The 25,829-nt window shown below is 44.3% G+C and overlaps 1 protein-coding gene across 1 annotated transcript; it reads left to right on the top strand.

The window, feature by feature from the left end:
• The first annotated feature begins 37 nt into the window (after positions 1-37).
• On the top strand, positions 38-25,829 carry Dlat (dihydrolipoamide S-acetyltransferase). The gene is made up of 14 exons (XM_051156418.1): positions 38-407; positions 807-908; positions 1,530-1,654; positions 1,833-1,989; positions 5,707-5,833; positions 8,599-8,786; positions 9,071-9,212; positions 16,057-16,124; positions 16,757-16,849; positions 17,146-17,253; positions 21,663-21,778; positions 23,843-24,005; positions 24,328-24,464; positions 25,695-25,829. Exons 1-14 carry the CDS (start codon positions 132-134, stop codon positions 25,822-25,824), a joined length of 1,932 nt encoding a protein of 643 aa, XP_051012375.1. The 5' UTR covers positions 38-131; the 3' UTR covers positions 25,825-25,829.

The following is a 25,829-nucleotide window of genomic DNA, read 5'->3' as shown; positions in this document are numbered from 1 at the left end:
CGCCGGTCCAAGGAGCCGCTTTTACGACACTGCGCGACGGCAGGGTGCGGCTGACGGCAGAGCCGCGCTGCTCTTGGAGAGGTCACTCCGGAGACGGCGGAGCTTTTGGGGCTTGGGGGGTCGGTGGCAGTATGTGGCGCGTCTGTGCGCGGCGGGCGCAGAGTGCAGTCCCCAGGGCCGGGCTCGGGGCTCGGTGGGCAGCCTTGAAAGAAGGTCCCGGGACTCCGTGCGGGAGCCCGCGGGCCGGCCTCGCTGAGGCTCGTTGCAGCAACGGGACCCCGAGCTATGGGGTCCGCTCGCTGTGCGGCTGGAGCTCCGGCTCGGCTACCGTGCCGCGTAACCGCTTACTGCGGCAGCTCCTGGGGTCGCCCAGCCGCCGCTCCTACAGCCTCCCTCCGCACCAAAAGGTGAGTGCTCCACCCCGGACCCGGTTGTCCTTCAGAGCCGGCTCATTGGCGTGGGGGACTCCTCCTTGAGAGGCCTCCGGGAGCCAGGTCCCTTCCGGATCTATTACCGTCCCGTGCCCAAGACCTTCCCAGTAGGGATCTTTTCCATTGAAAAAGAGCTCCAAGCCTTGGCTCTATGCTAAAAGCTCTGCGGAGCCTCACGTGCTTTCTCAGAGCCACTTGGACTGACTGGAATCAACCTGCCACTTCTGGGGTGCACTAACTCCCTTTGTATCCCCAGTGACCGGTTTGTAAGGGGACTCAGTAAATACTTTGCACGGAATTGGGTGGATGAAACTCTAAACCACGCCGAGAGTTAAGTATCTCTGTCTAAATTTGTGCTTCTTTTTTCTCTCTCAGGTCCCATTGCCTTCCCTTTCCCCTACAATGCAGGCGGGCACCATAGCCCGCTGGGAAAAAAAAGAAGGGGAAAAAATCAATGAGGGTGAACTAATTGCAGAGGTAAGTTTTAAAATATGCAGATGATTCTAAGGGAGTGGCTTTGTTAAATCGACCGAGGCTTTGCCTTCTGGTGGTGGGTAGTTACTTCTTTCTCTTTAAGAAACTTCTCCCCCCCCCCCCCCCCCGTTATTAGAAATGATTGGTTAGGTAAGTTGACAGCAGCTAGCTAAACTAACTGTATTATTATTATTATTATTATTATTATTATTATTATTATTATTATTATTATTATTATTACTATTTTGAGACAGGGTTTCTCTGTGTAGCCTGGGCTGTCCTGGACTCGCTTTGTAGACCAGGCTGGCTGGCCTCGAACTCACAGCGATCCACCTGCCTCTGCCTCCCGAGTGCTGAGATTAAAGGCATGTGCCACCATGCCCGGCCTAAACTAACTGTTCTTGAGACAGAGTTTCACCAGGAAGCTCTGCAGGTCCCAGAAATCTGTCTCCCTCTGCCACTGAATGCTAGCAATGCCTGGCTACTACTCAGGCTGTTTCTAAACCATTTTTTCAAGTCTGTGGTAGTGGGCTTATTTATTTTTTCATATGGAATTCTAGACCCATTCTAATTATTAACTGTTTGTTGGCAGTACAACCCTGAGCTACTGCTTTGTGTTAACAGGTTGAAACTGATAAAGCCACTGTTGGATTTGAGAGTTTGGAGGAGTGCTATATGGCAAAGATCCTTGTTGCTGAAGGGACCAGAGATGTTCCAGTTGGATCCATCATCTGCATCACAGTTGAAAAGTGAGTTCAAAAAACAAAAAACAAAAAGAACAAAAACAAAAACCGTGTAATTTGAGAACATTTGGCACTTTAAGAGCATTTTAACCCCAATTGGAAGTTAAAGACTTTTGAAGACTTGCTGGGGGGAGGGACTGAATTTGCTTTGTAATCTCGATATTTATGTATTCTTTTCCTTCAGGCCTGAGGATATTGAGGCCTTTAAAAATTATACGTTGGATTCAGCAACAGCTACCCCCCAGGCAGCCTCAGCCCCAGCCCCACCAGCTCCAGCTCCAGCTGCTGCACCAGCCGCACCTTCTGCAGCCCCTGGTAGCTCCTTACCTACTCACATGCAGGTAAGGCTCAGCGTCTGAGTGCTGGCTCCTCATGACTTGTTATTTATCCATTTGTTATTGCATCCTAGGAATTTGTCATTAAATATGATAAGCGCTTGTCGTTCAGCAGAGATTTAACTGTGAAACTGACAGCTTTTATTCTTGATTGTCGTTTCTAAGTGTGTGAGCTTGGACAGTTTCCTTGGCTTTTCTCAGCCTTAGCACAGGACACAGGACAATGCTGGACTTTTCTCCCTCAAAAAACGGTATTCACGGTTTCGGAAATGATTTCTTTTTTTCCTATACAAGTAGAATTTAAGTAGAGAGCTGGTGCTGTTGGTTGAAGGAAAGTCACCAGATAAAGTTTTTCTTTGGTTTAGAGGGGCCCAGTTCCAAGCATAGGTGAAGTATTCCAATAATACTCATAAATGAGAAAAGTAACAATAAAGAATAAGTATAAAGGGACTGGAGAGATGGCTCAGTGGTTAAGAGCACTGGCTCCTCTTCCAGAGGACCCGGTTTTGATTCCTAGCACCCACACGGCAGCTCACAACTGTCTGTAGGTGCAGTTCCAGGGGATCCAACACTCTTACACAGACATACACGCAAGCAAAACATCAAGCACATAAAAATAAATGATTTAAAAAGAAGTATGGAATAAGTATACAGGATAACATGGTAACAAAGCTAGTGGCCATAAATACCATTTCTAGAGACCTAAGTAATCTTTAAGAAACTAAATTGTGCTTTTCTTTAAAATAACAGTTTTTCTTTTTCTTTTCTTTTTTTTTTTGGGGGGGGGGTGGTTTCTTGAGACAGGGTTCCTCTGTGTAGCCTTGGCTGGCCTGGAACTCACAGATCTGCCTGCCTCTGCCTCCCTGAGTGCTGGGACCAAAGGCGTGCACGACTATGCCCAGCGACATTTCCTTTCATCAGATTACGGTTTCCACCCCTCAACTCCTCCCAGATCCTCTCTACTTCCCTACCTATTCAAATCCACACCCTTTTCTTTTCTCTCTAGGAAACAAGCAGGCATCTAAAAAAGAAAACAACAATAATAAAATAAAAATAAACTAGAATTGGGCAAAACAAACAAACCGGGGAAAAGGAGCCAAAAAAAAAAAAAAAAAAAAAACCACAGAAAACCCATACAGATGCCAAGGCACATCCACTAAATCACTTTATTAGAAATTAGGGTTTGACTTTGATGTTGGAAGTAAATAATCTAAAGGACTAAGATTTGACCTTTCTTGGGACATGGTGGCACACGCCTTTAATCCCAGCACTGAGGAGGCAGAGGCAGGCAGCTTGCTGTGAGTTCGAGGCCAGCCTGGTCTACAAAGTGAGTACAGGACAGCCAAGGCTGCACAAAGAAACCCTGTCTCAAAAAAAAAAAGATTTGACCTTTCCTTAATTTTATAAGAAGTTTTCTGAATGAATCAGGTTCTTTGGAAATCATGTTCCAAATCTGTTGGTAACGATCATGTCATGAAATGTTGCCTGGTCTTCAGCTTTCACAGTTTATTTCTTTTAATTCAGCAGCCTTATTTTATTACACAAGACCTCATTTCTTCTTTTTATGGTGCTTTGTGTTCAAGTGTTAGAATTGTCCCCTAAGAATTTTTTTTGTTTTTTGTTTTTCGAGACGGCTTCTCTGTTTTAGCCCTGGCTGTCCTGGAATCCTCTATAGACCAGGCTGGTCTCGAACTCACAGAGATCCACCTGCCTCTGCCTCTTCAGTGCTGGGATTAAGGGCGTGTGCCACCATGGTGGGCTTGCCCCCTAAGACTTTCACACACTCGTGCTGAAGTGGAGATTTCTGGTTTCTTTGAAGACTCAGTTGTGTCACATGATGCTACTTTAATTTACTTCACTGGTGATTATGAAACAATAAATTCTGAGCAGGAAGTGATTTTTAAAGAATTTTCTAAGCCTTGTTTTATTTTTTCCCCACTTCTAGTGACAGTTTTGACTGAAACTATTTTTTCCTTAGTATAAGGCTATTGCTACTTAAATGACTAAGACGAAAGCAAATAAAGTCCATATTAACTGAGAACCAAATTCAGTGGACACAATCATATAAATAGGAATACAGTTAACATTTTTACATGTATTAGCCACGTGTGGTAGTTCACGCCTTTAATCTTAGCACTCTAGAAGCAGAGACATGTGGATCTCTGAGTTTGAGGCCAGCCTGATCTACAGAGAGAGTTCCAGGACAGCCAGGACCACACAGAATCCTTGTTTCAAAAAAACAAAACCAAAGTCTTTGTTTTTTTTTTTTTTTTTTTAACATGTGTTTAGTGTGTAAGTGGGCACACTGTGCTTATATGTGTGGAGGTCAGAAAACAACTTACTGAGTAAGTTCTCTTCTCTAACCATAGTGCTGTGGGGAGCGGAGGCAGGACAGTTGGAGAGTGAGGCTTTGCTGTTGACGTAAGCTAGAGGGCCTATCTCAAGGAAACAAGGGAGATAGCACAGGACACTATATCTTCCTCTGGCTTCTGCACTACATGCTTGCATACACCTGTCCACACCACACACACACACCAGAAATTATTTTAGCAGTTTTCAAAAACAATGTATTCTTACTGTAGTTCATGAAGAATGATGTTTGGCTTTATGTTTTTTCCCTCATACATGCTAGTCAAGTACTCCTCTATTAAACTTAATCCTTTTCTCCAAGAAGAGCTCTTAATGTTCATTCTTAAAAATTGTGTGTGTACACATGTGCATGCTGGTACTACCCGAGGCGGGACTGGATCCCCTGAAGCTGGAGCTGCGGGTGGTTGTGAGCTGGCCCAAGTGGGTGTTGGGAACTGAACTTGGGTCGTATGCAAGAGCAGCAAATGCTTTTAACTGTTGAAACATCGGCCTAATTAAAAACAACAAGAACCTTATATGCAGGGCTCGGCGTGGTGGCACACGCCTTTAATCCCAGCACTTGGGGAGGCAGAGGCTTTTGGATCGCTATGAGTTTGAGGCCAGCCTGGTCTACAAAGTGAGTCCAGGACAGCCAAGGCTACACAGAGAAACCCTGTCTTGAAAAAACAAAAACAAAACAAAACCAAAAAAACCATTATATCTAATAGGTGTGAAAAAAGTGTGGTTTCTATGTGTGGAAAGACAAGTTGATGTTCATTGCAGAACACAGCAAATTCAACAGAGTGCTTTGTCTAGACCCAGATCATTCTGTGAAAATGAAAAGTATCCATTTTAACCTAGATGAGTGGTTCTCAACCTGTGGGTCGCAGCCCCGTGAGGGGTCAAAGGACTCTTTCACAGGGGTTGAATATCAAGATCTCCTGCAAATCAGACATTTACATTACAATTCATAACAGTGGCCAAATTATAGTTATAAAATAGCAACTAATACAGCTTTATGGCTGGGTCACCACAGCACAAGGAACTATATTAAAGGGTCGCAGCATTAGGAAGGTTGAGAGCCACTGACCTAGAGAGCGATCAAGCACAGGACTTTGCTGTGCTGGGTAATTTGGTTTTGGGTTGTGGTTTAACTTTTGAGGCAAGGTCTCACTGTGTAGTCCAGGCTGGTCTCAAGCCCATGATCCTTCCCTTCTGCCTTTTGAGCGTTGAGATTACAGATTAATGCCACCAGGTCTGATGCGATGAGTGACTGCATTACCAGTCTCTCACTGCATGACATTGCATGCGCTTACCTGGGTGCTTTTGTGTGCAGAGCTTCCTGCCTAAGCAGTGACATATTTGTTTCTGCAGGTACTTCTTCCTGCCCTGTCCCCCACCATGACTGTGGGCACCATCCAGAGATGGGAAAAGAAAGTGGGTGAGAAGCTAAGTGAAGGAGACTTACTGGCGGAGATAGAGACTGACAAGGCCACCATAGGTGAGATTTCTTCAGCTGTTGGCAGTTGAGTGAGGAGGAGAATGGCCATCCTATCCTGTACTGAGTGAGTGATGATAGGAAGTTTCTAACTCCTGGGATTTACTGTCTAGGGGATGACATTTTACATCAAAGTCATGTACAGCCACATGTGTCAGTTCTGAGCTATGCTCATTGATCGAGGTTATGTCAAGGTCTATTTTATTTTTTGGAGACAAGTCCTTGCTATCCTCACTTTTGTAGCCCAGGCTGCCCTCGAACTCACAACGATCCGCCTGCCTCTGCCTCCCGAAGTGCTGGGATTAAAGGCGTGCGCCACCACGCCCGGCTTTGAGGTCTGTTTTTAGGCCAAGGTTTGCTCTGTCAGTTACATCTTTACGGTAACCAGAGTCTAAATGTAGGAAAAGAAGGAGGGAGGGGGAAGAAAGTCACACCTGCTAGGGCAGGAAATACCAACGGGTTTCAGATGACTTTGAGGGAAAACAGTACCCAGGATGTAGATTACTCTCATCACTTGAAAGTGACATGAACGCCAGTCGTCACATGTATCACGTTTCCATGTGCCCCCTTCATTGATTTACTTTATTCTCTGAAACAGAACCCACTGTGTAGGCATGAATTTGTGCCTGTATTTATTGATAATCCTAGGCATTATGAACGTCTTGATGTTCTTCCATAGTTTACAGGGGCAGGAGGTCCATCCATGCCGTATCGGCACGACAGGACATAGGAGACATCAGGCAGCAGTGCTCACAGACAGTGCTTCTTCACACCTGCTGTTTTCATGGCAGCTAGGGCCAAAAGGAATCAAAGACAAGGCCCTCCCCTCCCACCAGAGCAATTTCATCTTATTTTTTCACATATTATACTTTTTCATAGTTAAATTTTTTTCTTTTATTTCATTCTTTTTCTTTCTTTTTTTCTTTTGAGATGCAATTGGTCTTTTAATCTGCAGTCCTTCAGTGTCAGCCTCCAAGTTCAAGTCCTGGGATTACAGGCTTGCTCCACTGTGCCTGGTTCCCCATAGCTTTCACTAGTAGAAATGGTTCTGTTTTAAGGACAAAGTAAAGGCCAACAAGATGGTTTGGTGTGGGTAAAGGTGCTGGCAAGCCTTAGGTCGAAGGTGTGGGCTATTTCTGTCCAGCTTCAACACATTTTTTAATTGAGTATTCGCAGTTGGGAAATGGAAGGATTCGTTGGAGATGTGTTTACCAAGGAGAGGCGGAACTGCAGAAAGCAAGATCCTCCGGGCAGAACTTGCCGCTGGCAGCTACTTGCTTTTACTTTTTAACATGTAGTTGATTAATTAGTTTCTGAGACAGGGCCCCACTCACCCTGGAACTCAGAAGAGATCCGAGTGCTAGGCTCAAAGGCATCATCATGCCATGCTGCTATTTCTTTATAGGGAACTCCTTGCTATGTAACCTAGTCTGGACTTGAACTTAGGTCGCTCAGGCTGCCTCTGAGCTTGACTTCCTCTTGCTTCAGCCTCCTGGGGGTGTGGTTACAAGAAAACAGCCACCACACCCAGGCTTAGGTTTTGCTTTTATAAGTCTAAGGGCAGCTGAATAACAAGCTGTCGACGCAAAGCCCAGAGATGCTGTACGTCACCACACCGGAATATTTAGTGTAACGTCAAGTACAGTCTTTGAGAAGCTCCTAGAAAACTTTTAGTGCTGAAACCCCACGTTACTATCCTCCTTGGTAGTTCTCGTAATTTGGCTTCCACGTAATTCTTGGAGCAGGACAGCTGATACCATCTTAGAATCCCGTGAGTGTCACATAAGGGCCGCCCTTGAGGTGTTTTCAGAAACTCCCAGATCGAGCTGCTGTCTGCAGTCTTGGTAGAACAGACACAGTTATGTCACTATCCACAAAGATTGGCTTCAGAAACTCATCTGTGTGGTAAGCAGAGGTGCAGGTTTTTTCCCAAATTGTTTTGATCTCATAGATTTGGAGGGCCAACTGCACTTTATTTACTTTGTGTGGGGTGCTGTTTCTAAGTACTTAAGAAGCATTAACTGACTTAAGTCCATAATGTTTATGTGAGGATGGTCATTCCTTGGTATATGTGTTGGCAAACTGATTCAAGGATAGAAATCTATAGAGTCAAGTTCCCTATGTAAGTGGGGGTGGGGTGGGAGGTTACTGGGATTGAATCCAGGGCCTCAAGCAAACTAGTAGAACTTCTTCTGTTTATGCCTCTGCCGCTGTACACTCTTATCATTTCCAGTTACTTATAATGCCTAATACAACAGTGCTGTGTGAATAGGTGTTACACTATATTACTTAGGAAATTGTTGCAGGAATAAAATGTGTATGTGCTAAGTTCAGATCTCCATGGGCTAACCTCATAGTACGTGTCAGCAACAATCTGACTCACAGCTGGTGGAGTTAGGGATGCAGAACCTGTGGACAGAGGGTTGACTGTACTATTCCTGTTCCCAAATGGTGCCGGACATGATAGCTCACACTTGTAATCCCAGCATTTGAGGAGGCAGAGGCAGGCAGATCTCTGTGAGTTCAAGGCTACCCCATCTACAAATTGAGTCCAGGGTGGCCAAGGCTACAGAGTAACCCTATCGAAAATCAAAACATTAAGTAAAGAAACAAAGAAAGAAAGAGAAACAGAGGCACAGGGAGATTAAGTAGTTTGTAAAAACAAACAAAAAAACCCAATGAATATGAAAAGCCTTTTCCTGAAACCCTAGTGAGGGTGTACGGATGGTGGAGTCTTGAGTCCCATAATATTTTTCTTTCTACTTAAGGCTTTGAAGTACAAGAAGAAGGTTATCTGGCAAAAATCTTGGTCCCTGAAGGCACAAGAGATGTTCCCCTGGGAACCCCACTTTGTATCATAGTAGAAAAACAGGAGGATATAGCAGCGTTTGCAGACTACAGGCCAACGGAAGTGACCAGCTTAAAGCCACAAGCTCCCCCACCTGTTGCACCCCCGGTAGGTACGCTTCTGAATTGGGAAATGACCCTTTCAGCAAGGTGACAGCTGAGCTTCCTGTGTTTCCAGATCCTACATGTGGAAAAGTGACCAGCGACATCTGTTAATCTGAGGTGTTTCTGTCTCTGACAGAAAGTGTTGTTGCCATTTTCTATTAGTCAAACCAAGAAAGCTCACAAACATCATTTGTGATTATGAAGATTTTTACCTTATAAAATATGGATTGTGTTCTTTCAGACTGTCTTTGCAGTGATGAGTGGATGCTTTCTAACTTTTTCCCAAAGGTGGCAGCTGTTACTCCCACTCCGCAGCCCTTAGCACCCACACCCTCAGCTGCTCCTACTGGACCAAAGGGAAGAGTGTTCGTCAGCCCTCTTGCAAAGAAGTTGGCAGCAGAGAAAGGGATTGACCTCACCCAAGTTAAAGGTAAGTTTCTATTTGAAAGAAGAGGTTATACAGTTAAAGTTCAGTTAAATGCTGGCTGCAAGAGCAGCAGATACAGCTGCGTGGGGTTGCTCGTGGAGTGGGGAAAGCATGCTGTGCTTCATTTGGCCTGCCTAGTGTGCCTGTGTTTTAAATGTCCCCTGCTATGCGTAGGAAGCCTTTAACAGCAGGGGTGAGGAAAGGAAGCATCGCCCCACATTGTCCTCAGAGCCCTCAGGGCTACCTTGATCTTAGGGACCTCAGATCTGGCAAACCCAGGCTTTGTGCTGTTGATGCAGAGTAGAGTTCCAGGGCCTGTCAGAAAGAAGCTGGATTGGAGTTTTATTAAAAGTAGAAAGGCATTCACAAGCCAGGCATGGTGGCCTGCATCTTTAATCCTATCACTTGGAAGGCAGAGGCAGATACATCTCTGGCCATCCCAGGGTCAGCTCGGTCTACAGAGTGAGGTCCAGGACTGTCAGAGCTACTCTTGAAAAAACAAAACAAAACAAAACAAAAGGAGAAAGAAGAAAGGTGGTCACAAAGGAAAGCCCATCAAAAAAACAGTGCAGTCTATTAAAAGATACTCTTTTTTTTTTTTTTAAATGGGAATTTTTTTTTAATTAATTTATTCTTGTTACATCTCAATGTTTATCCCATCCCTTGTATCCTCCCATTCCTCCCCCCCCCCACTTTCCCATTATTCCCCACCCCTATGACTGTTCCTGAGGGGGATTACCTCCCCCTATATATTCTCATAGGGTATCAAGTCTCTTCTTGGCTACCTGCTGTCCTTTCTCTGAGTGCCACCGGGTCTCCCCCTCCAGGGGATGGTCAAATGTGAGGCACCAGAGTACGTGAGAAAGTCATATCACACTCTCCACTCAACTGTGGAGAATATTCTGACCATTGGCTAGATCTGGGAAGGGGTTTAAAGTTTACCTCCTGTATTGTCCTTGGCTGGTGCCTTAGTTTGAGCGGGACCCCTGGGCCCAAATCTGCCTATCATATTGTTCTACTTGTATAAAAGATACTCTTAATGAAGACTTTAAGCATGGGTTAAGAGAAGTATGCTCAGGGAAGTAAGACACACCCAATTGTCAGCATGGGCTTCTTAAGGGAGAGTCAGAGTAAGTCAGACATACTTGTGAATATGGGTCCCCCAGGGAGAGCTGCAGTTAAATGTCCCACCATTAGCCATATATACCACTTTGGTGGCTCTTTTCTCCCGCTCCCTCTCTTTGTAAGTGAGATTATAGGGTGGCTGTGGAGGTTCAGTGGATGGAATTATTAGCTGAGAGATAAAACCAGGAGCCACAAGGTTTCACAAGGTTTAGTATGAGTCTTCGACTATAAATGGGGCTTCTGGTAAGCTCCCTAGAAATTTGCTGGCTTATCACTGGGAGGAGAATCGGCCTTTAGATGCTAATTATTAGAACTCTTGCTTCTCAGCTGGTGAGAGGAGCGGCTTCTGTCTGTGAGGGCGCCTTCCCCTTCTCATTGACCCACAATTTACCTGTCTTTTTATCCTGTCTTACTTAATGGTTGGCAAAAGAATATGTGCTTGTTGAGCAATACTGAGTGATAGGACCTGGCTGTGTAATAGGTTGACTGAGTGTAGCAATAAGCCAAACAGGGCTGGGGAGATGGCTCGTCAGGTAAAAGTGCTTGCTGCTGCTGACTGAGTACTATCCCTGGGACCCACATGGCAGAAACAGACCTGATCCTGTCACCTGTCCTCTGACCTCTATGTACAGTGTGACACCTCATGCATGGAGGTTGAACTCAGGTTACCAGCCAGGCAGCAACACCCTTACACATTGAGCCTTCTCACAGCCCAGTTCTTCTCTTTCTTTTTTTCTGCAGCAGGGGGAGGTACTAGGGTTGAACATAAGACCTCATTCAGACTAGACAGGCACTGTAACACTCATGGATATTCTTAGCCCCTCTCTTTATATTTTGATATAGCATCTCAGAATAAATAAAAGAGAATAAATTGCCCACACTGACCCTGAACTTTCAATGTTCTATCTTTAGCCTCCTGAGTAGCTAGGATTACAGGCCTGAGCCACTGGGTCCTCGTTTAAGTCCTGTATTGTTCCCGTTACCCTGTGCTGCCCGTCCCTGCTGCCATAGTCACTGAAGAGAGATAGAGTGGTCTCGCAGGTCTGCGGCTGTGTGCCCTCAGGCTGGTTCTTGCCCACTGCCAAGCTGCTGTTTTGTTGTTGCCATCCTTTACACATTTGTGCTTAGTGTCAGAGACAGAGTTAAGGCATTTCATGGAGCAGAGGGGCTGAGCTAATAACTATGCCTGAAGAACCATGCTGTTTATTCTACTAGACGAATAAGTTGAAGAACACCAGTGTTGTTTTCATACAGGCTTGGTTATGTGGTTCCTTTACTGTTAGCTAAGCACATATACTGTTAGCTAAGCATCAAGTATAATCTGTGCATCCAATACATGTTTATAAGATGGAGCGCATTCTGGCTTCACTGGCCAGCAGGAGAGAATGAAGTGAGCAGAAGTCTAGCATTGTAGTTAAGAATGGGGTCCAGAGCTAGAATGCTCAGGTTTGAATGTTAGCTCTGCCTTATGCTAGCAGTGTGACTTTTCCTGACTCTGGCTTAATAAGTTGTGAAGACCAGTAAGTACGCAGTGTTTGTGTAGAGAAAGCATATTAGCTGTCCTGGCTCTACAGTTTCATGAACTGAGGTGACTTCAGAGCTGAAAAGAAATAGACTCAGTGACAGACCTGTCAGTGAGACAGGACACAACGATTTTTAGTCAGGGTGGGTGAGGAGGATCTTTCTGAGGTGACACACGACCTCATCTCCAGACACGGGCTCATCTGTGAGCCAGCCTTATGAAGTGTTAGAGGAAGGCATTTTGGCACACAGCCGTAGGCCAGCAGCACATAGCGGAGCACAGAGAGCAAAGGGTAGACTGGAAGACCGCGGTGAGAAGAGTCACAAGAAGCCAGGCCTGCTGGGCTCCCGGACCGAGGTGGCTGGGGCTGTGCACAGTGGTCTAGCGTGAATTCAGTAGCATTCCTGAAGCACAAAGGTATCTCTAGCTGTTGCCAGAGGATGACACAGAGTAGGATGGTTTGGCAGAAAACAGAATTCTTGAGAAGTGAGAATGACCTTTCATATAATCTAGAAGGCGTTATCTGCTTTGAGATTATAGATGGTTGGTGGTGGAAGATAAGAATCCCTCTCTTAAAAAAAAAAAAAAAAAAGAATCCCTCTCTGGGGGCTGGAGAGATGGCTCAGAGGTTAAGAGCACTGACTGCTCATCCAGAGGTCCAGAGTTCAAGTCTCAGAAACCACATGGTGGCTCACAACCGGCTATAATATGATTTGATGCCCTCTTCTGGCCTGCAGGCATACATGCAGGTAAAACACTGTATACATAATAATAAATAAATAAATCTTTATAAAAAAAAAGAGTCCCTCTCTGGTATTGTTTAATCTGTAAATTAGGTTATCAGTTTGGAAAGTCTGGGATGGGTTGAGATTAGAGAGATTATAAAGTAGCCTAGGGGCTGGGCTAGGTAGTGGCGCATGCCTTTAATCCCAGCACTAAGGAAGTAGAGGACAGAATCTCTGAGTTCAAGGCCAGCCTGGTGTACAAAGTGGAGTCCAGGACAGCCAGGGGTATTGCACAGAGAAACCCTGTCTCGAAAAACCGAAAATACATAGATAGTAGTAAAATAGCCTAGGGATTGGGAACAATTTAAAAGGACAGTTAGGTTTCTGGGAAACTTGTGTGCATCTGTTTCAGATTTTCAGTTCTGAGCTGAGTCAAACAAGCACAAGCTTTTTATTCCAAGCAGCACCGAGTCACCATGGTGCTTAGTGAGAAGATAAGCACACTGTAGAGTTTTGCACGGAAATAATTGCACAGTAGTCTGAGGAATGTGATGTGGGGGGAGGAAGGGAGGGACAAAGGAATGAGGTCAGGGCTGATGAGGCTCAGCAGAGGGACTGGAGTCTCCTTTGTTTTACTTATTTTTTGTTTTTGTTCTGGGAATTGAAGCAGGCTTTTGTGGCTCAGTGAGCTCAGGATCCATGGTTAGGTGCTGTTTGCAGTTTTTTCACTATTACTACCAACTGCATGTCCAACAGTTCGGTCTAGTCTGACTGTAATGACCCAAAGTTAGCACGAGACTCCACAGGTGAAGGCAGCTCTGACTTGAGATTCCTTTTAGTGTAACTCATTAGCAGTAAATCAAAGGTTGCCAATTCTCCTTGGGTTTGATAATTAGCTAAATGACTGAGACCTTATGTACTATCATTTGTCTATTGCAAAGAATGCAGCTCACACACAGCCAATGGAAGAGATGCTTGGGGCAGGCGTGTTGGTAGGATTGCACCGAGCATCCAGGCACTCTCCAGGCTTGCCGTCTCGTTGCTGTCCTCACCGGATCTCAAGGCATTAATTCTCATGAGGTGTCATCATAAAGACGTTGAGTGAATCACTGGCCAGTGGTCACTGAACTCAGCAGCTTCCAGTCTCTCTCCCCTTAGTGGAACTGGTGCAGGAAGCAGGAGAGGGACGAGGAGATGGGGAGGGAGAGTGGAAAGCAGATTGAAAGTTACCACACTTTAACCAAGTGTCTGGTCTTTAGAGACTAACAAGGCTCATGTCCCTTATTCAGAAGCCCGCTCCTTTGCTACCTCATTAGCTGTGCTGTGACTGATATAAAGAGGCATGACTGAAAAAAGCAAATACCATTTGCAATGGTAAGAACTTGTTATGGATTTCAGGGGATTTAAATTTATTTATTTATTACTAAGGTTGTGGAGGGGAGGGAGCAAGAGAAAGGAAGAAACAAAAGAACCAAGTCAGATAGCGAGGGCAGGGTGCTTAGTAAACTTAGCCAAAAATGTTACCTACTGAGGAAGAAGCTGCTGAGGCTTCTGGTGTTGAGTCCAGGTGGCCATGTGTATTTTGGTGCACAGCACCTTTTGCCTCACTGTCCCATTTTGTTTTCACAATACAGCTGTGCACCAGGGCTGGTGCTGTAAACTCCATCCCACAGGTGACTGTAGTTAGCTGCCTGATTTGACAGAACCTGCATTTTACAGCCAGTCTAGTTCTCCCCTTTATACCATATTGGTTTATGATCACCTATTGTGCTTTCTTGGGGACCTGGCAAAGCGAGGAAAAGCATTGGCTAGCTCAGCAAACTGGTGGGAGGCCGGGTTCCTCTTGAGGGGTTGAGGGTCGTGGCATCAAGCCAACCCTGGCTGTAGGGGAGGTTGTGGTTTCTGTGTGCTTAAAAGGCGAGGAATCTAACAGCGGTACCTGCCGCCTGTGTTCTAGAGCTCCTGGTGAGGATAAACAGTTCTAGCCAACTCTGTTTTCATAACGAAGGAAAGGAATTGGGAAGAACTGCACACAACGGGAATCCTTTAAAAGGCTGCCATGGGGGAAGATGAACCATTTTGACCAATTTTTTTCTAGAAGTGGGCCAGTGTAAAAGGTATTATAACTAAGTTCTGAATTTGCTTCAAGGCCAGGATGATGTAATTGGGCCTAAGCCTAAACCTGAGACCCTAACCCTAATCTTAACCCTGAGTTATAGATGGGAGGGGGAGGGGAAATTGAATAAATTAAGCCTATGAGGGAACTTAAAGGCATTGTAGTATTTCCTCCTTGGTTTGTGACATGGGTGGTTTGGTTTTGGTTGGAGTGAAAAACCTATAAATTATGGAAAATGAATGATTCTAAAGATGAGATCATTGCAGTTACACATTATTCATGATATTCTGAAGTAAAAAAGTTTTTCTTTAGAAAATTGTCAACCGAGCTGGAGAGATGGCTCAGACAGAGGTTAAGAACACTGTCAATTCTTCCAAAGTTCAATTCCCAGCAAGCACATGGTGGCTCAGGACCATCTATAGTGAGATCTGGTGCCCTCTTCTGGCCTGCCGGCACAAATGCAGGCAGAATACTTACTGTACAAATAATAAATAAATAAATCTTTTTTAAAAAATTGTCAACCTTACACAAAGAAATACTTTATGGTCAAGTAAGTGTCGGTTCCAAATTGGGGGGTTCTCTGTTTTATTTTTGTTGTTGATTTTTGTTTTGTTTTGCTTTTAAGATAACCACAGCCAACAGCTAATTTTCCTTTTAGATTTATAAACTATGATCAGTGTTATGCTTATGTCAGTATTTCCCAACTTAAAAGTAAGGAAATAAAGTAAGAAAATGGAAAAAAAAAAAGTTTAGTTTAACTGTGTGAAACTTTACAAAAGAAAGATGGTTACTATTTACAATAATGTATTTTCCAGTGTGTAAGATGACCCCCAACATTTCCAGTTAAAATAGCGTTTGGAATATACTCGCCATATAAGACTGCCCCTCTTCCGATGCACACCCTGTGCAGCAGGCTTGGGCATGTGTCTATTTGCAGACCCCGACTTTGGCATGGGTTTTTCGGGGTTAAAAAGTCATCTTATGCTCCAGAAATAGTTAAAAAGAACCATTGTTGGCCAGGTGGTGATGGCACACTCCTTTAGTCCCAACTCTCAGGAAGCAGAGGCAGGAAGATCTCTTAAGTTCTGGGACAGCCTGGTCTACAGAGTGAGTCCCAGGGCAGCCAGAGATAGACAAAGAAACCCTGTCTTCAAAACCAACTAAACAAATAAATATCCAAAAAAAAAAAAAGAACAGGATGATCCAGGGCTGTGGATTAATGAGTAATTAACAAAGCCACTGTTCTAAGAGAGAGGGAGTCTTTTCAGGGTTACAGTGTTGACCTTGGAGAACTATTGGTGTGTTGTCACATGTGATACGTGTGTGTGTGTGTATATATATTTATATATGTTTTTTTAGGGACGGGACCAGAAGGCAGAATCACCAAGAAGGACATTGACTCTTTTGTGCCTTCTAAGGCTGCTCCTGTGAGTTACATTTGGCTTTTAAATTTTTATTTATTTATTTATTTATTTATTTATTTGGTTTTAGCCATACTTAGCTTAAAAGTGTTATTGTTGTTGGAATTGAATCTAAGGCTCCACACATGCTTGCCAAATATTCCTGCAACCGAGCTAGATCTCTGGCCCACAGCCTTTATTTTTATATTTCTTTAATTATTTAATTTAAAAATGTTTTGTTTTCTGTACTCTTCACCACACCCTCCACCTTCCCTGGTTATACTGAGGAAGCAGGCTAACCTTGAACTTGAAGTCAAACTTCCCCCCAACACGGGGTTTTTTTCTGTGTAGCTTTGAATGTCCTAGACTCAACTTGTAGACCAGGCTGGCCTCAGACGCACAGAGATCAGCCTGCCTCTGCCTCTCCAAGTGCTGGGATCACAGGCGCTGGGCACCTCACCTGGCTCAAGAACAGTACGCTTAAATAAGCAGCCCAATTCAAGTCCCTTTCGTCTGTGGGCATGGAGCCGGACACTCTCTTACCTTGGCTGCTTCGCTCTGCCTGCAGTCCTCCACAGCAGTAGCACGTCACAGGGGGTTCTCCAGTCCATGCCGAGGTTGAGCCACAGTCACTAAGTGCTTTGTCTTTTCCCTCTTAGGCTGCAGCAGCTGCCATCGCTCCCCCGGGTCCAACAGTTGCAGCAACTCCTGCGGGTGTCTTCACAGATATCCCCATCAGCAACATTCGTCGAGTAAGAAGCCACCGCAGTCTGGAGCCAGAGCTGTGGGTGTAGTTGTGCCGTGCTGGAGAGCTCTGAGAAGGACCTTGATGTGGAACATGCTAGATTCCTAGTTTAAGGGAGTTTGATTTGGTCAGCTGAGTGACTGGGGTGAAGGAGTCTGTTTTGGCTAACCTACTAGGAGGTGCAGTCCTTTTTCTTGCTCTGTGAATAAGCTACCAGGGAGCTGAGGAAGAAAGAGCTAAGCAGACTGAGTTAGGTAAGGTCTGGTGACACCTGAGAACTGATGTTGAAATCTCTGGTTTCAGGTGATTGCGCAGAGGCTGATGCAGTCGAAGCAGACTATACCTCATTATTACCTTTCTGTTGATGTAAATATGGGAGAGGTGCTGTTGGTACGGAAGGAACTGAATAAGGTAAAATCCAGCAGTTCTGTCGTCCCACGATGCTTTACAGTATGGCCCTTGTGCTTTGCTGTTAGAAACCATTAATGATGGAAAATTACTGTCTCTTGAAATTGCTCGTTGGACGTTTTTATTTGTTGCAGGTTTCTGGACAGTGTCTCACTATGTAGCCCACACCTGGAACTCCGTATACCTGAAGTCTGCACTGACCTTGCGGTCCTCCTGCCAAGACTTCTAAGATGTTCAGATTACAGGAGTGCACCACCTTGTCCGGCTTACCTGTTAGCTTATCTGTTAACCCTTGATTAGAATTTAAGCTGGGTGAGGTGGTGCATGCCTTTGATCCCAGCGCTCTGGGAGGCAGAGGCAGGTGGATCTCTGAGTTTGAGGCCAGCCAGTACTGTTACACAGTCTCAAAGAAAAAAGAAGTTAGCAATTAAAACTCACTTTGCCATGAATAGATATTAGTCCAGCAAGTTCACTGTGATTTGATGCTTAAGGCTGCTTTGGTAGCTAAGAAATGATATTCATGTATTTATAGTCAGACACCACACGCACAATTCGCTCAGTGCAAGGCACTTTTGGGAATTGAGAGCAGAAAGCAGTCTGTCTTCATCATGAGTTTATAATGGAATTGGGGCACTACTAAATGTCACAAGGAAGGAAGGTTCTATGAAGGTGACGTATTCATTTGTAGACCAGGCTCTTTATGAAGCTGCCTCTTGATTGTCTTCTGAATCATGCTTGTGTGTTCAGTACTAGAGCTCACCAGAGTTGATGGAGACCAATGATAGTTGGAGAATTTACAGTGCTGCAAGACAAATGTGGCCGAACTGTGGAAAATATGGGATTGGCAGAGAGTTGAAGAAAATTCAGGCTGATAGTTAAAAATTGTGAAGGTTAAAGTAGGAATAAGAGTCGGGGACGGAGGTCTGCGAAGTGCTCGGTGCACAAGTATGGCGCTCTCAGCACTAACACAAAACATCAACCAAAGTCTAGATGTCTCACTGCCGTAAGCAACAGGCTCACACATGATACACACACACACATATGTATATAAAATAGGTCTTTACAAATAAATAAATAAGGCAGAGAGTGAGTGATGAAGACATTCAACCACATAAGATGAATAAATATAAAAATTCTTTAAAAAATACAACGGGTGCTGGAGAGATGGCTCAGTGGTTAAGAGTATTGGCTGCTCTTCCAAAGGACCTAGGTTCAAATCCTAGCACCCACATGGCAGTTCAAAACTGTCTGTAGTTCCAGTTCCAGAGGATTTGACATCCTCACACAGACATACATGGAGGCAGAATACCAGTGTAAATAAAATAATAATGGTGATAACAATGAAAATAAAATGATAGAACAGAACTCCATCAACTCCTTAGAGTGGCCTGCAGGGCCCTTCACAGGGTATTTGCAACCCACCACTGAAAAGACATACTGGTTGTCTTGCTTTTTCTCAGTATCCCTACTTTACACCCTGTACTGTGTTCTGTCAATGTAGAAGCTGCTGTGTCCACGTGGCTTCCTCCTTCACCTCCTTAAGAACTTGATGTGGGCTGGGTGTGGTGGTGCATGCCTTTCATCCCAACAGTTGGGAGGCAGAGGCAGGCGGATCGCTGTGAGTTTGAGGCCAGCCTGGTCTATGTAGTGAGTCCAAGACAGCCAAGGCTACACAGAGAGACCCTGTCTCAAAAAAAACAAAAAAACAAAAAACAAAACAAAACAAAAAAGAACTTGACATGTATAGCCTTGGCTGGTCTTAAATTTACAGCCTTTTCTCCCTCCCCCTGTTCCACACCACTTTCTGAGATACCGTATGCCTCTCTGTTGCTCACCGTTTTAGAAGGTGTGCTCCACAAGAGCAGGCGTTTTGTTTACTGTTCGCTGCTTCATACACATGTACCCAGCCCAGAGTGGACACACGTGAGGCATATAACTGATTGCATGAGTGAATCAGCAGCAGAGCTGTAAGTGGTTGCGGGAATTAAAGATGGTATATTGACAGTTACTGTCCAAATACAGAAACAGGCTAAAGAGATGGCTCAGGGTTAGGAACACTTGTCCTTGCAGAGGACCCATTTTATGTTCAATTCCCAGTATAAACACATCAACTTCCCATTGTCCCTAACTTCACTGGCAGGGGATCTAGCACCTCTTCTGACCTCCACAGGCTTCTATTTGCATGTGATACTCATATGTATATTCATGCACGTGCGCGCGCGCACACACACAACTGAAATTTTTTTGTTGTTTTGTTTTTCGACACAGGGTTTCTCTGTAGCCCTGGCTGTCTTGGAACTCACTCTGTAGACCAGGCTGGCCTTGGGCTTATAGAGATCCACCTTCCTCTGCCTCCCAAGTGCTCAGATTAAAGGCGTGTGCTACGACTGCACAGCTACAACTAAAATATTTTTAAAACTCAAAGTATTGAAACAGATGCATGTATCCAATGTAGTTGGTGTACTGGTTTGAATGACTTTTTAAAATATTCATACCATGCTAACGCCATGGCCAATTCATGCATTTGAAGTGTCCCACTCAGGGTCTTTCAGAATACATTCAAGTTACCGGGGTAAATTTGAAACATTTTCATGGCCCCAAATAGCTATTTGCCATATCTCTCAATCCTTCCAGTCTCCTCAGCCTTACATCTGTGTGTTGGAAGATTTACCAGTACGTAAATGTGGGATTCCCTGACTAGACTCATAGCAAGTCTTTACCGGATGCTTGCCGTTTATCATGTGTTCCAAGGTGTGGCTATGTTGTAGCATGTATCAGCTATTCTTTTTTTAAAACTTTATTATTTGTGTGTATTGTGTCTGTGCAAATATATGTGCACGTGTGTGTGCAGGCCAGCCATAAGAGGGTGACAGATTCCCTTGGAGATGTCTTGTCTTATTGTGATCTTAGGGGGAGTAACTTGTCGACCACAAAGTATGAGGAGAGATAGTTATGAGGGGTTGTATTTTTTTAATCATCAGGAGGTTTCCTCCAAGTTCAGTTTTTGTGGTATTGAATTTTGTTGTCTTTCCGGGCTGTGGAGGCTGTTGTGTGGTGTTTCTGTTCTGTCCATAATTTCTCAATATGAAGCCTAAGCCTCCTGAGTGGATTGGACTGTGGTCACCTGCTGCTCTGCACACTGCAGTTGGCCTTTAGATGTTACAGGGCCTGTATTCCTGAGACAAATCCCATTTGGCCATAACTAATGGCCCTTACTACATAATTGCTAGGTTTTGTCTGCTAGTACTTTTTTTTTTAAAGATTTATTTATTCATTGATTATTTATACAGTATTCTGCCCGTACACCTGAAGAGGGCACTAGATCTCATTATAGATGGTTATGAGCAGCCATGTGGTTGCTGGGAATTGAACTCAGGACTTTTGGGAGAACAGACAGTGCTCTTAACCTCTGAGCCATCTCTCCAGCCCCCGTCTGCTAGTATTTTGTTAAGGGCTCTTCTGTTATATTCATAAATAATGTCTAGGTTTTAATTATTGCGTTTTTATCTGATTTTGGAATGAGACTAACACTGGGAAATTGTCACGTTGCTCTTCCATTTTCTTTTTAGAGGGCTAGGTGAAGATTTTATGCTAGCCTTTAAATGTTTGGTGAAATTGGCAAATTGCTGGGTGGTGGCGGCACATGCCTTTAATCCCAGGCCTCTGGAGGCAGAATTTTGTGAGTACTAGGCTAGCCTGGTCTACAGAACTAGTTGGTTCCGGGACAGAGAAACCCTGTCTTGAAAAAACCAAGCTATCTGTATCTAGTCTTCTGTGTGAGCAGATTCCCTCACCAGCTTCATCTCATGATTATGTTTATTCTGAGTTTATACTCTAGTTATTTGTTTGTTTTTTGCTTTTTGAGACAGGGTTTCTCTGTGTAGCCTTGGCTGTCCTGGACTAGCATTGTAGACCAGGCTGGCCTCGAACTCACAAAGATCCACTTGCCTTTGCCTCACAACTGGCTGAGTTTATACTCTTTATTGGTTGTTTCTTTCCAGAAACTTGTGCATTTTATCTAGGCTGTCTAATTTATTGGTATTGGGTATTTGTAATACTTATTATTGAAGAAATAATATGTCCTCCATTTCATTCCTGATATAAGGAATTTGATTCTGTTTCCTTTTTCTCAACCAAACATTTGTTAGTGTGGTTGTCATTTACTTGACCTTTTAAAAAGAAAACGCCACTGGGCAGTGGTGATGTCTTAAAAAACAGACAAACAAACAAACAAAAATGAAAGAAAGAAGAAAAAAAAAACCCATTTTGGTTCAGTTGAATGAAAATAGTACCATAAGTCACAGTGTTCGGCTGCTGCAGTGAAGCAACCTCCTAAGACCTCCATTAAACAAATAAAGGAACCTGATTATTGGGGAGAGTATAATACAACTAGCTGGTTGTTGTCTTAACAGATGCTTGAAGGAAAAGGGAAGATCTCCGTCAATGACTTCATCATAAAAGCTTCAGCTTTGGCTTGTTTGAAAGTCCCCGAAGCAAACTCGTCTTGGATGGACACAGTCATAAGACAGTATGTGACTGGAGAATGTGCAGTTTGCTTGTGTCTGCTAACTGCAGCTGGGGGGGGGGGAGATTGATGCCATGGGTAATCAGGTAAATGCGTAAGCATGAAACTACTTGAGGTAGTGCTTGACAATATAGTGACCATACGCAAAAGTATTTGTGGATGTACAGCTGCATGGCTGGCTTGGTACATTTCATTAGGTCTTTGGGACCCCTCTATCAGTTAACTATTTTCACTTGCATTTTTTAGATGAAGAAATGGAGGCTCAGTGAGTTCTGTAGCTTGTCCCAGGCCAGCAAGTTGATCAGTGTCAGCATTCCAGCCCAAGCTCAGGCCTTTTCTAGTATGTAGGTAGGCACTTTTATAGATTTTAAATTTATTTTTAATTATGATCTTAAGGTGTCTCTGTGTCTGGGTATGTGCACATAAGCACTGATGCCCAAGGAGATCCAAGGCACCAAATCCTTTAAAACTAGAGTGGCTGCCTGACATAGATGCTAAGAACCAAATTCGGTTCCTTTTCAAGAGCAGTGGATGCTTTGAACCGAGCCATCTCTCCAGCCCTAGTATTATTACAATTATTATTAAAAGAAAAAACCCTTTTCTCCCTTTCTTTTCTATGCTCACACACTCACATGTCGTCAGAGTGTTGTGGACAGCAGCTAGGTGCTTCAGTCTGTGTACCTGGAGACAGTGTCAGGCCTCAGAGATTCGGCCTCAGTCCCACATGACTGATCCTCTTTAGATGCTGCTCTCAGATCTGGCAACTGACTACAAACAGGCTCCCATGACCCCTTTACCTGGACAAGTCACAGAGGTTAGGGAAATACTCAAGTGTACTGTGTTACTGAAAAAAGCTCTACAAAGGGTACAGATACAGTTTAGGTCACCTAACCTACTGAGAGAGACATGTCTCAACAAATAAAAGTCAGGTGCTCCTCTCAGGTTAAGGGCCCTTGCTGATGTATTCTAGGAAAGATTGGGAGTCCTACCTCAAGTTTCTCCTGAGGCATGGTCACCTCTGTGTCCTGGGCACCCATGGTGTCTCTGCTGTTTTTGTTTTCCTTCCTCCCTCCCCGTCCCTTTCTTTCTACTTCCCAATCATTCTGCCTTCTGCCTCACCACCACCCCCCCCCTTTGATGTACATGTGAGCCATGACCAGCTGCAGGGCAACTTCTGGCTCTCCTTCCACCACGTGAGGGCCCAGGATTGAACTGAAGTTGTCAGCTTGGCTGCAGGCGCCTTTACTCACTGAGCCATCTTGCCATCCCCAACTCCACAGCGTACCCTCCTCTCACTCGCTCCGTGTGCTCAAGCTTTGTTGCAGAGACTTTATCCAGCCAGTGTGCTCACAACCCAGAAAGGCCAGTTTGTTTCATGCTGACTATGATGATGTATTTGTGAGCCCGTGGTGTGTTAATCAAGAACATCGAGAAAAGTTCAAGTGAAAGAGAAAATACATCAAGCTATTAACACGTAGGATAGACATCTCTGAACCATAGCAGAATTGCTTCCAAAATTGTGTGTGCGCGCGCGCGCGCGTGTGTGTACGTGCATGTGTGTGTGTGGGGGGGGGCGCTGGTTAGTAGTATAGGGTATCAGACTTGGGACTTTGTGTATAGACAGGTGCTCTACCACTAAGCTACATCCTAAGCACCTACAGTGTTTGAAGTAAACAGCCAAGATCCATATTCAGCTTGGTACTTCTTTGGGGTTTTTGTTTTTGTTTTTGTTTTCCTTGCTTGCTTGCTTCTTTCTTTCTTTCTTTTTTTCAGAGCAGAGGGTAGAAGAACTGAGGGAGACATCCCTCCGCCCCCTCCCCCAGATCGCTGGCTTTTTTTTAAAGATTTATTTATTTTTGTGTTCACTGGTGCTTTGCCTGCATGTATGTCTGTGTGAGGGTGTCAGATCCCTTGCAAATGGAGTTACAGACAGTTGGGAGCTGTCATGTGGATGCTGGCAATTGAACCTAGGTCCTCTGGGAGAGCAGTCAGCCTTCTTAACCACTGAACCATCTCTCCAGGCCCCTGCTGCTATGATGAGTTTGATTCCATTTTCTTTTTCAACAGAAATCACGTGGTTGATGTCAGCGTTGCTGTCAGTACTCCTGCAGGACTTATCACTCCTATTGTGTTTAATGCGCACATAAAAGGACTGGAAACCATTGCTAGTGACGTTGTTTCTTTAGCATCCAAAGCAAGAGAGGGCAAACTTCAGCCTCACGAGTTCCAGGTAGGACGCCATCCCTGAGCTGTAAGACATGTATTACTTTGAAGTCATTCTTTTGTTGCATTTTTTTTATTTTGATTTTGCTACTTACACTTATGATACTTAGTCTTGAAAATAAAGTGGTCGAGTTACATGGGAAGAGCTGATAGACATATTTTCATAATTGCATGAAAAAACCAGTACAATTGACTTTGGTTTGTCATGTGTGTCCTATTCAAGACTTTCTTAAATAAAAGATTATCTCACAGCCTTTTCAAATAATATTTTTAATTTCTTTTCTGGGATATGTTGTCATTGTAATTTATTTTTAAACTTTTTCCTTTAGGGTGGAACATTTACAATCTCCAATTTAGGGATGTTTGGAATTAAGAATTTCTCTGCGATTATTAACCCACCCCAGGCATGTATTTTGGCAATTGGTGCTTCAGAGGATAAGCTGGTCCCAGCAGATAATGAAAAAGGGTGAGTAGAAAATGGACAGGGTACAGCTGGGCATGGTGGCGCATGCCTGTAATCCCAGCATGCAGGGAGGCAGAGGCAGGTGGATCTCTGTGAGTTCGAAGCCAGCCTGGTCTACAAAGCAGTCCAGGACAGCCAAGGCTACGCAGAAAAACCCTGTCTCCAAAAACCAAAAAAAAAAAAAAAAAAAAAAAAGTGGAGAGGGTATTTTACATAGATATAGCATGAAATGCAAAGGAAAACAAGTTAAGTCCTTGCCATTTTACTACAAGAGCATGCAAAAAACAATACGCTAATAACTTCCAAAAAAGTAGCTCTAAGCCAGACGCAGTGGCATATGCTTGTAATCTCGGCACTCTCACTGGGGAGGCAGAGGCAGGTGGATCTTTATGAATTCGAGGCCAGCCTGGTCTACAAAGTGAGTCCAGGACAGCCAAGGCTACACAGAGAGACCTTGTCTTGGAGGAAAAACAAAAAACCAAAAACCAAAAAACAAGGTCTACATCAAAAACAGACAAAAAGCAGACTTTGGTTTCTGTGTGGTATAGAACACGTTCCCAGGGATGTATTTAGTTTTCCTTCAAGCTGCCAGTTTGCACTAAAGAAAAAAATGGGTGGACCCAGTTTTCATGTACAGATCTATAATCGCAGCTACTCTAGGACCCAAATCAAGAGGGTTAGAAGTTCAAAGCCACCATTCAGGAAGCAGAGGCAAGTGGATCACTGTGAGTTCCAGGTCAGCATGACCTACAAAGCGAGTCCAGGACAGCCAGGGCTACATAGAGAAACCCTGTCTTGAAAAAACAAAACAGTTTAATCCCAGCACTCAGGAGGCAGAGGCAGGCGGATCGTAGTGAGTTCGAGGCCAGCCTGGTCTACAAAGGGAGCCCAGGACAGCCAAGGCTACACAGAGAAACCCTATCTCAAAAAAAACCAAACCAAACCAAACCAAAACAAAAGGCTCTAAGCTTACATGGCAAGTTCAAGATCAACCTGGTTACCTGTATTAGAAATTTAAAAACCAGTTTTTGTGTTTAAATAGAGAGGCCTGGGAATATAGTTCAGTAGTAAAGTGCTTGCCTAGCATATAAGAAACCTAAAGTCAGTCCTATGGATGAATGAATTGGAAATAATCCACCTGGGTAGGATTATGGGTGGAATCAGCACATGGTGGCTGCTGTCTCGGGTTCATTGGATTCTCTCGGAATACCCACTGATGTTTCTCCTTTCTAGATTTGATGTGGCTAGCATGATGTCTGTTACACTCAGCTGTGATCACCGAGTTGTGGATGGAGCGGTTGGAGCCCAGTGGCTTGCTGAGTTCAAAAAGTACCTTGAGAAGCCTATAACCATGTTGTTATAATTTAC

This window comes from Acomys russatus, chromosome 14, assembly GCF_903995435.1.
Source record: "Acomys russatus chromosome 14, mAcoRus1.1, whole genome shotgun sequence".
NCBI lineage: Eukaryota > Metazoa > Chordata > Mammalia > Rodentia > Muridae > Acomys > Acomys russatus.
This window is presented reverse-complemented; position numbering and strand designations above follow the sequence as displayed.

What these genes read in the sequence shown, in the direction of transcription:
- Dlat (XM_051156418.1), top strand. Translation starts at nt 132, where the DNA reads ATGTGGCGCGTCTGTGCGCGGCGGGCGCAGAGTGCAGTCCCCAGGGCC. An exon ending in ATCTGCATCACAGTTGAAAA is followed by an intron (nt 1,655 to 1,832) that starts GTGAGTTCAAAA and finishes CTTTTCCTTCAG; the next exon opens with GCCTGAGGATATTGAGGCCT. An exon ending in TGCCTTCTAAGGCTGCTCCT is followed by an intron (nt 16,125 to 16,756) that starts GTGAGTTACATT and finishes TTTCCCTCTTAG; the next exon opens with GCTGCAGCAGCTGCCATCGC.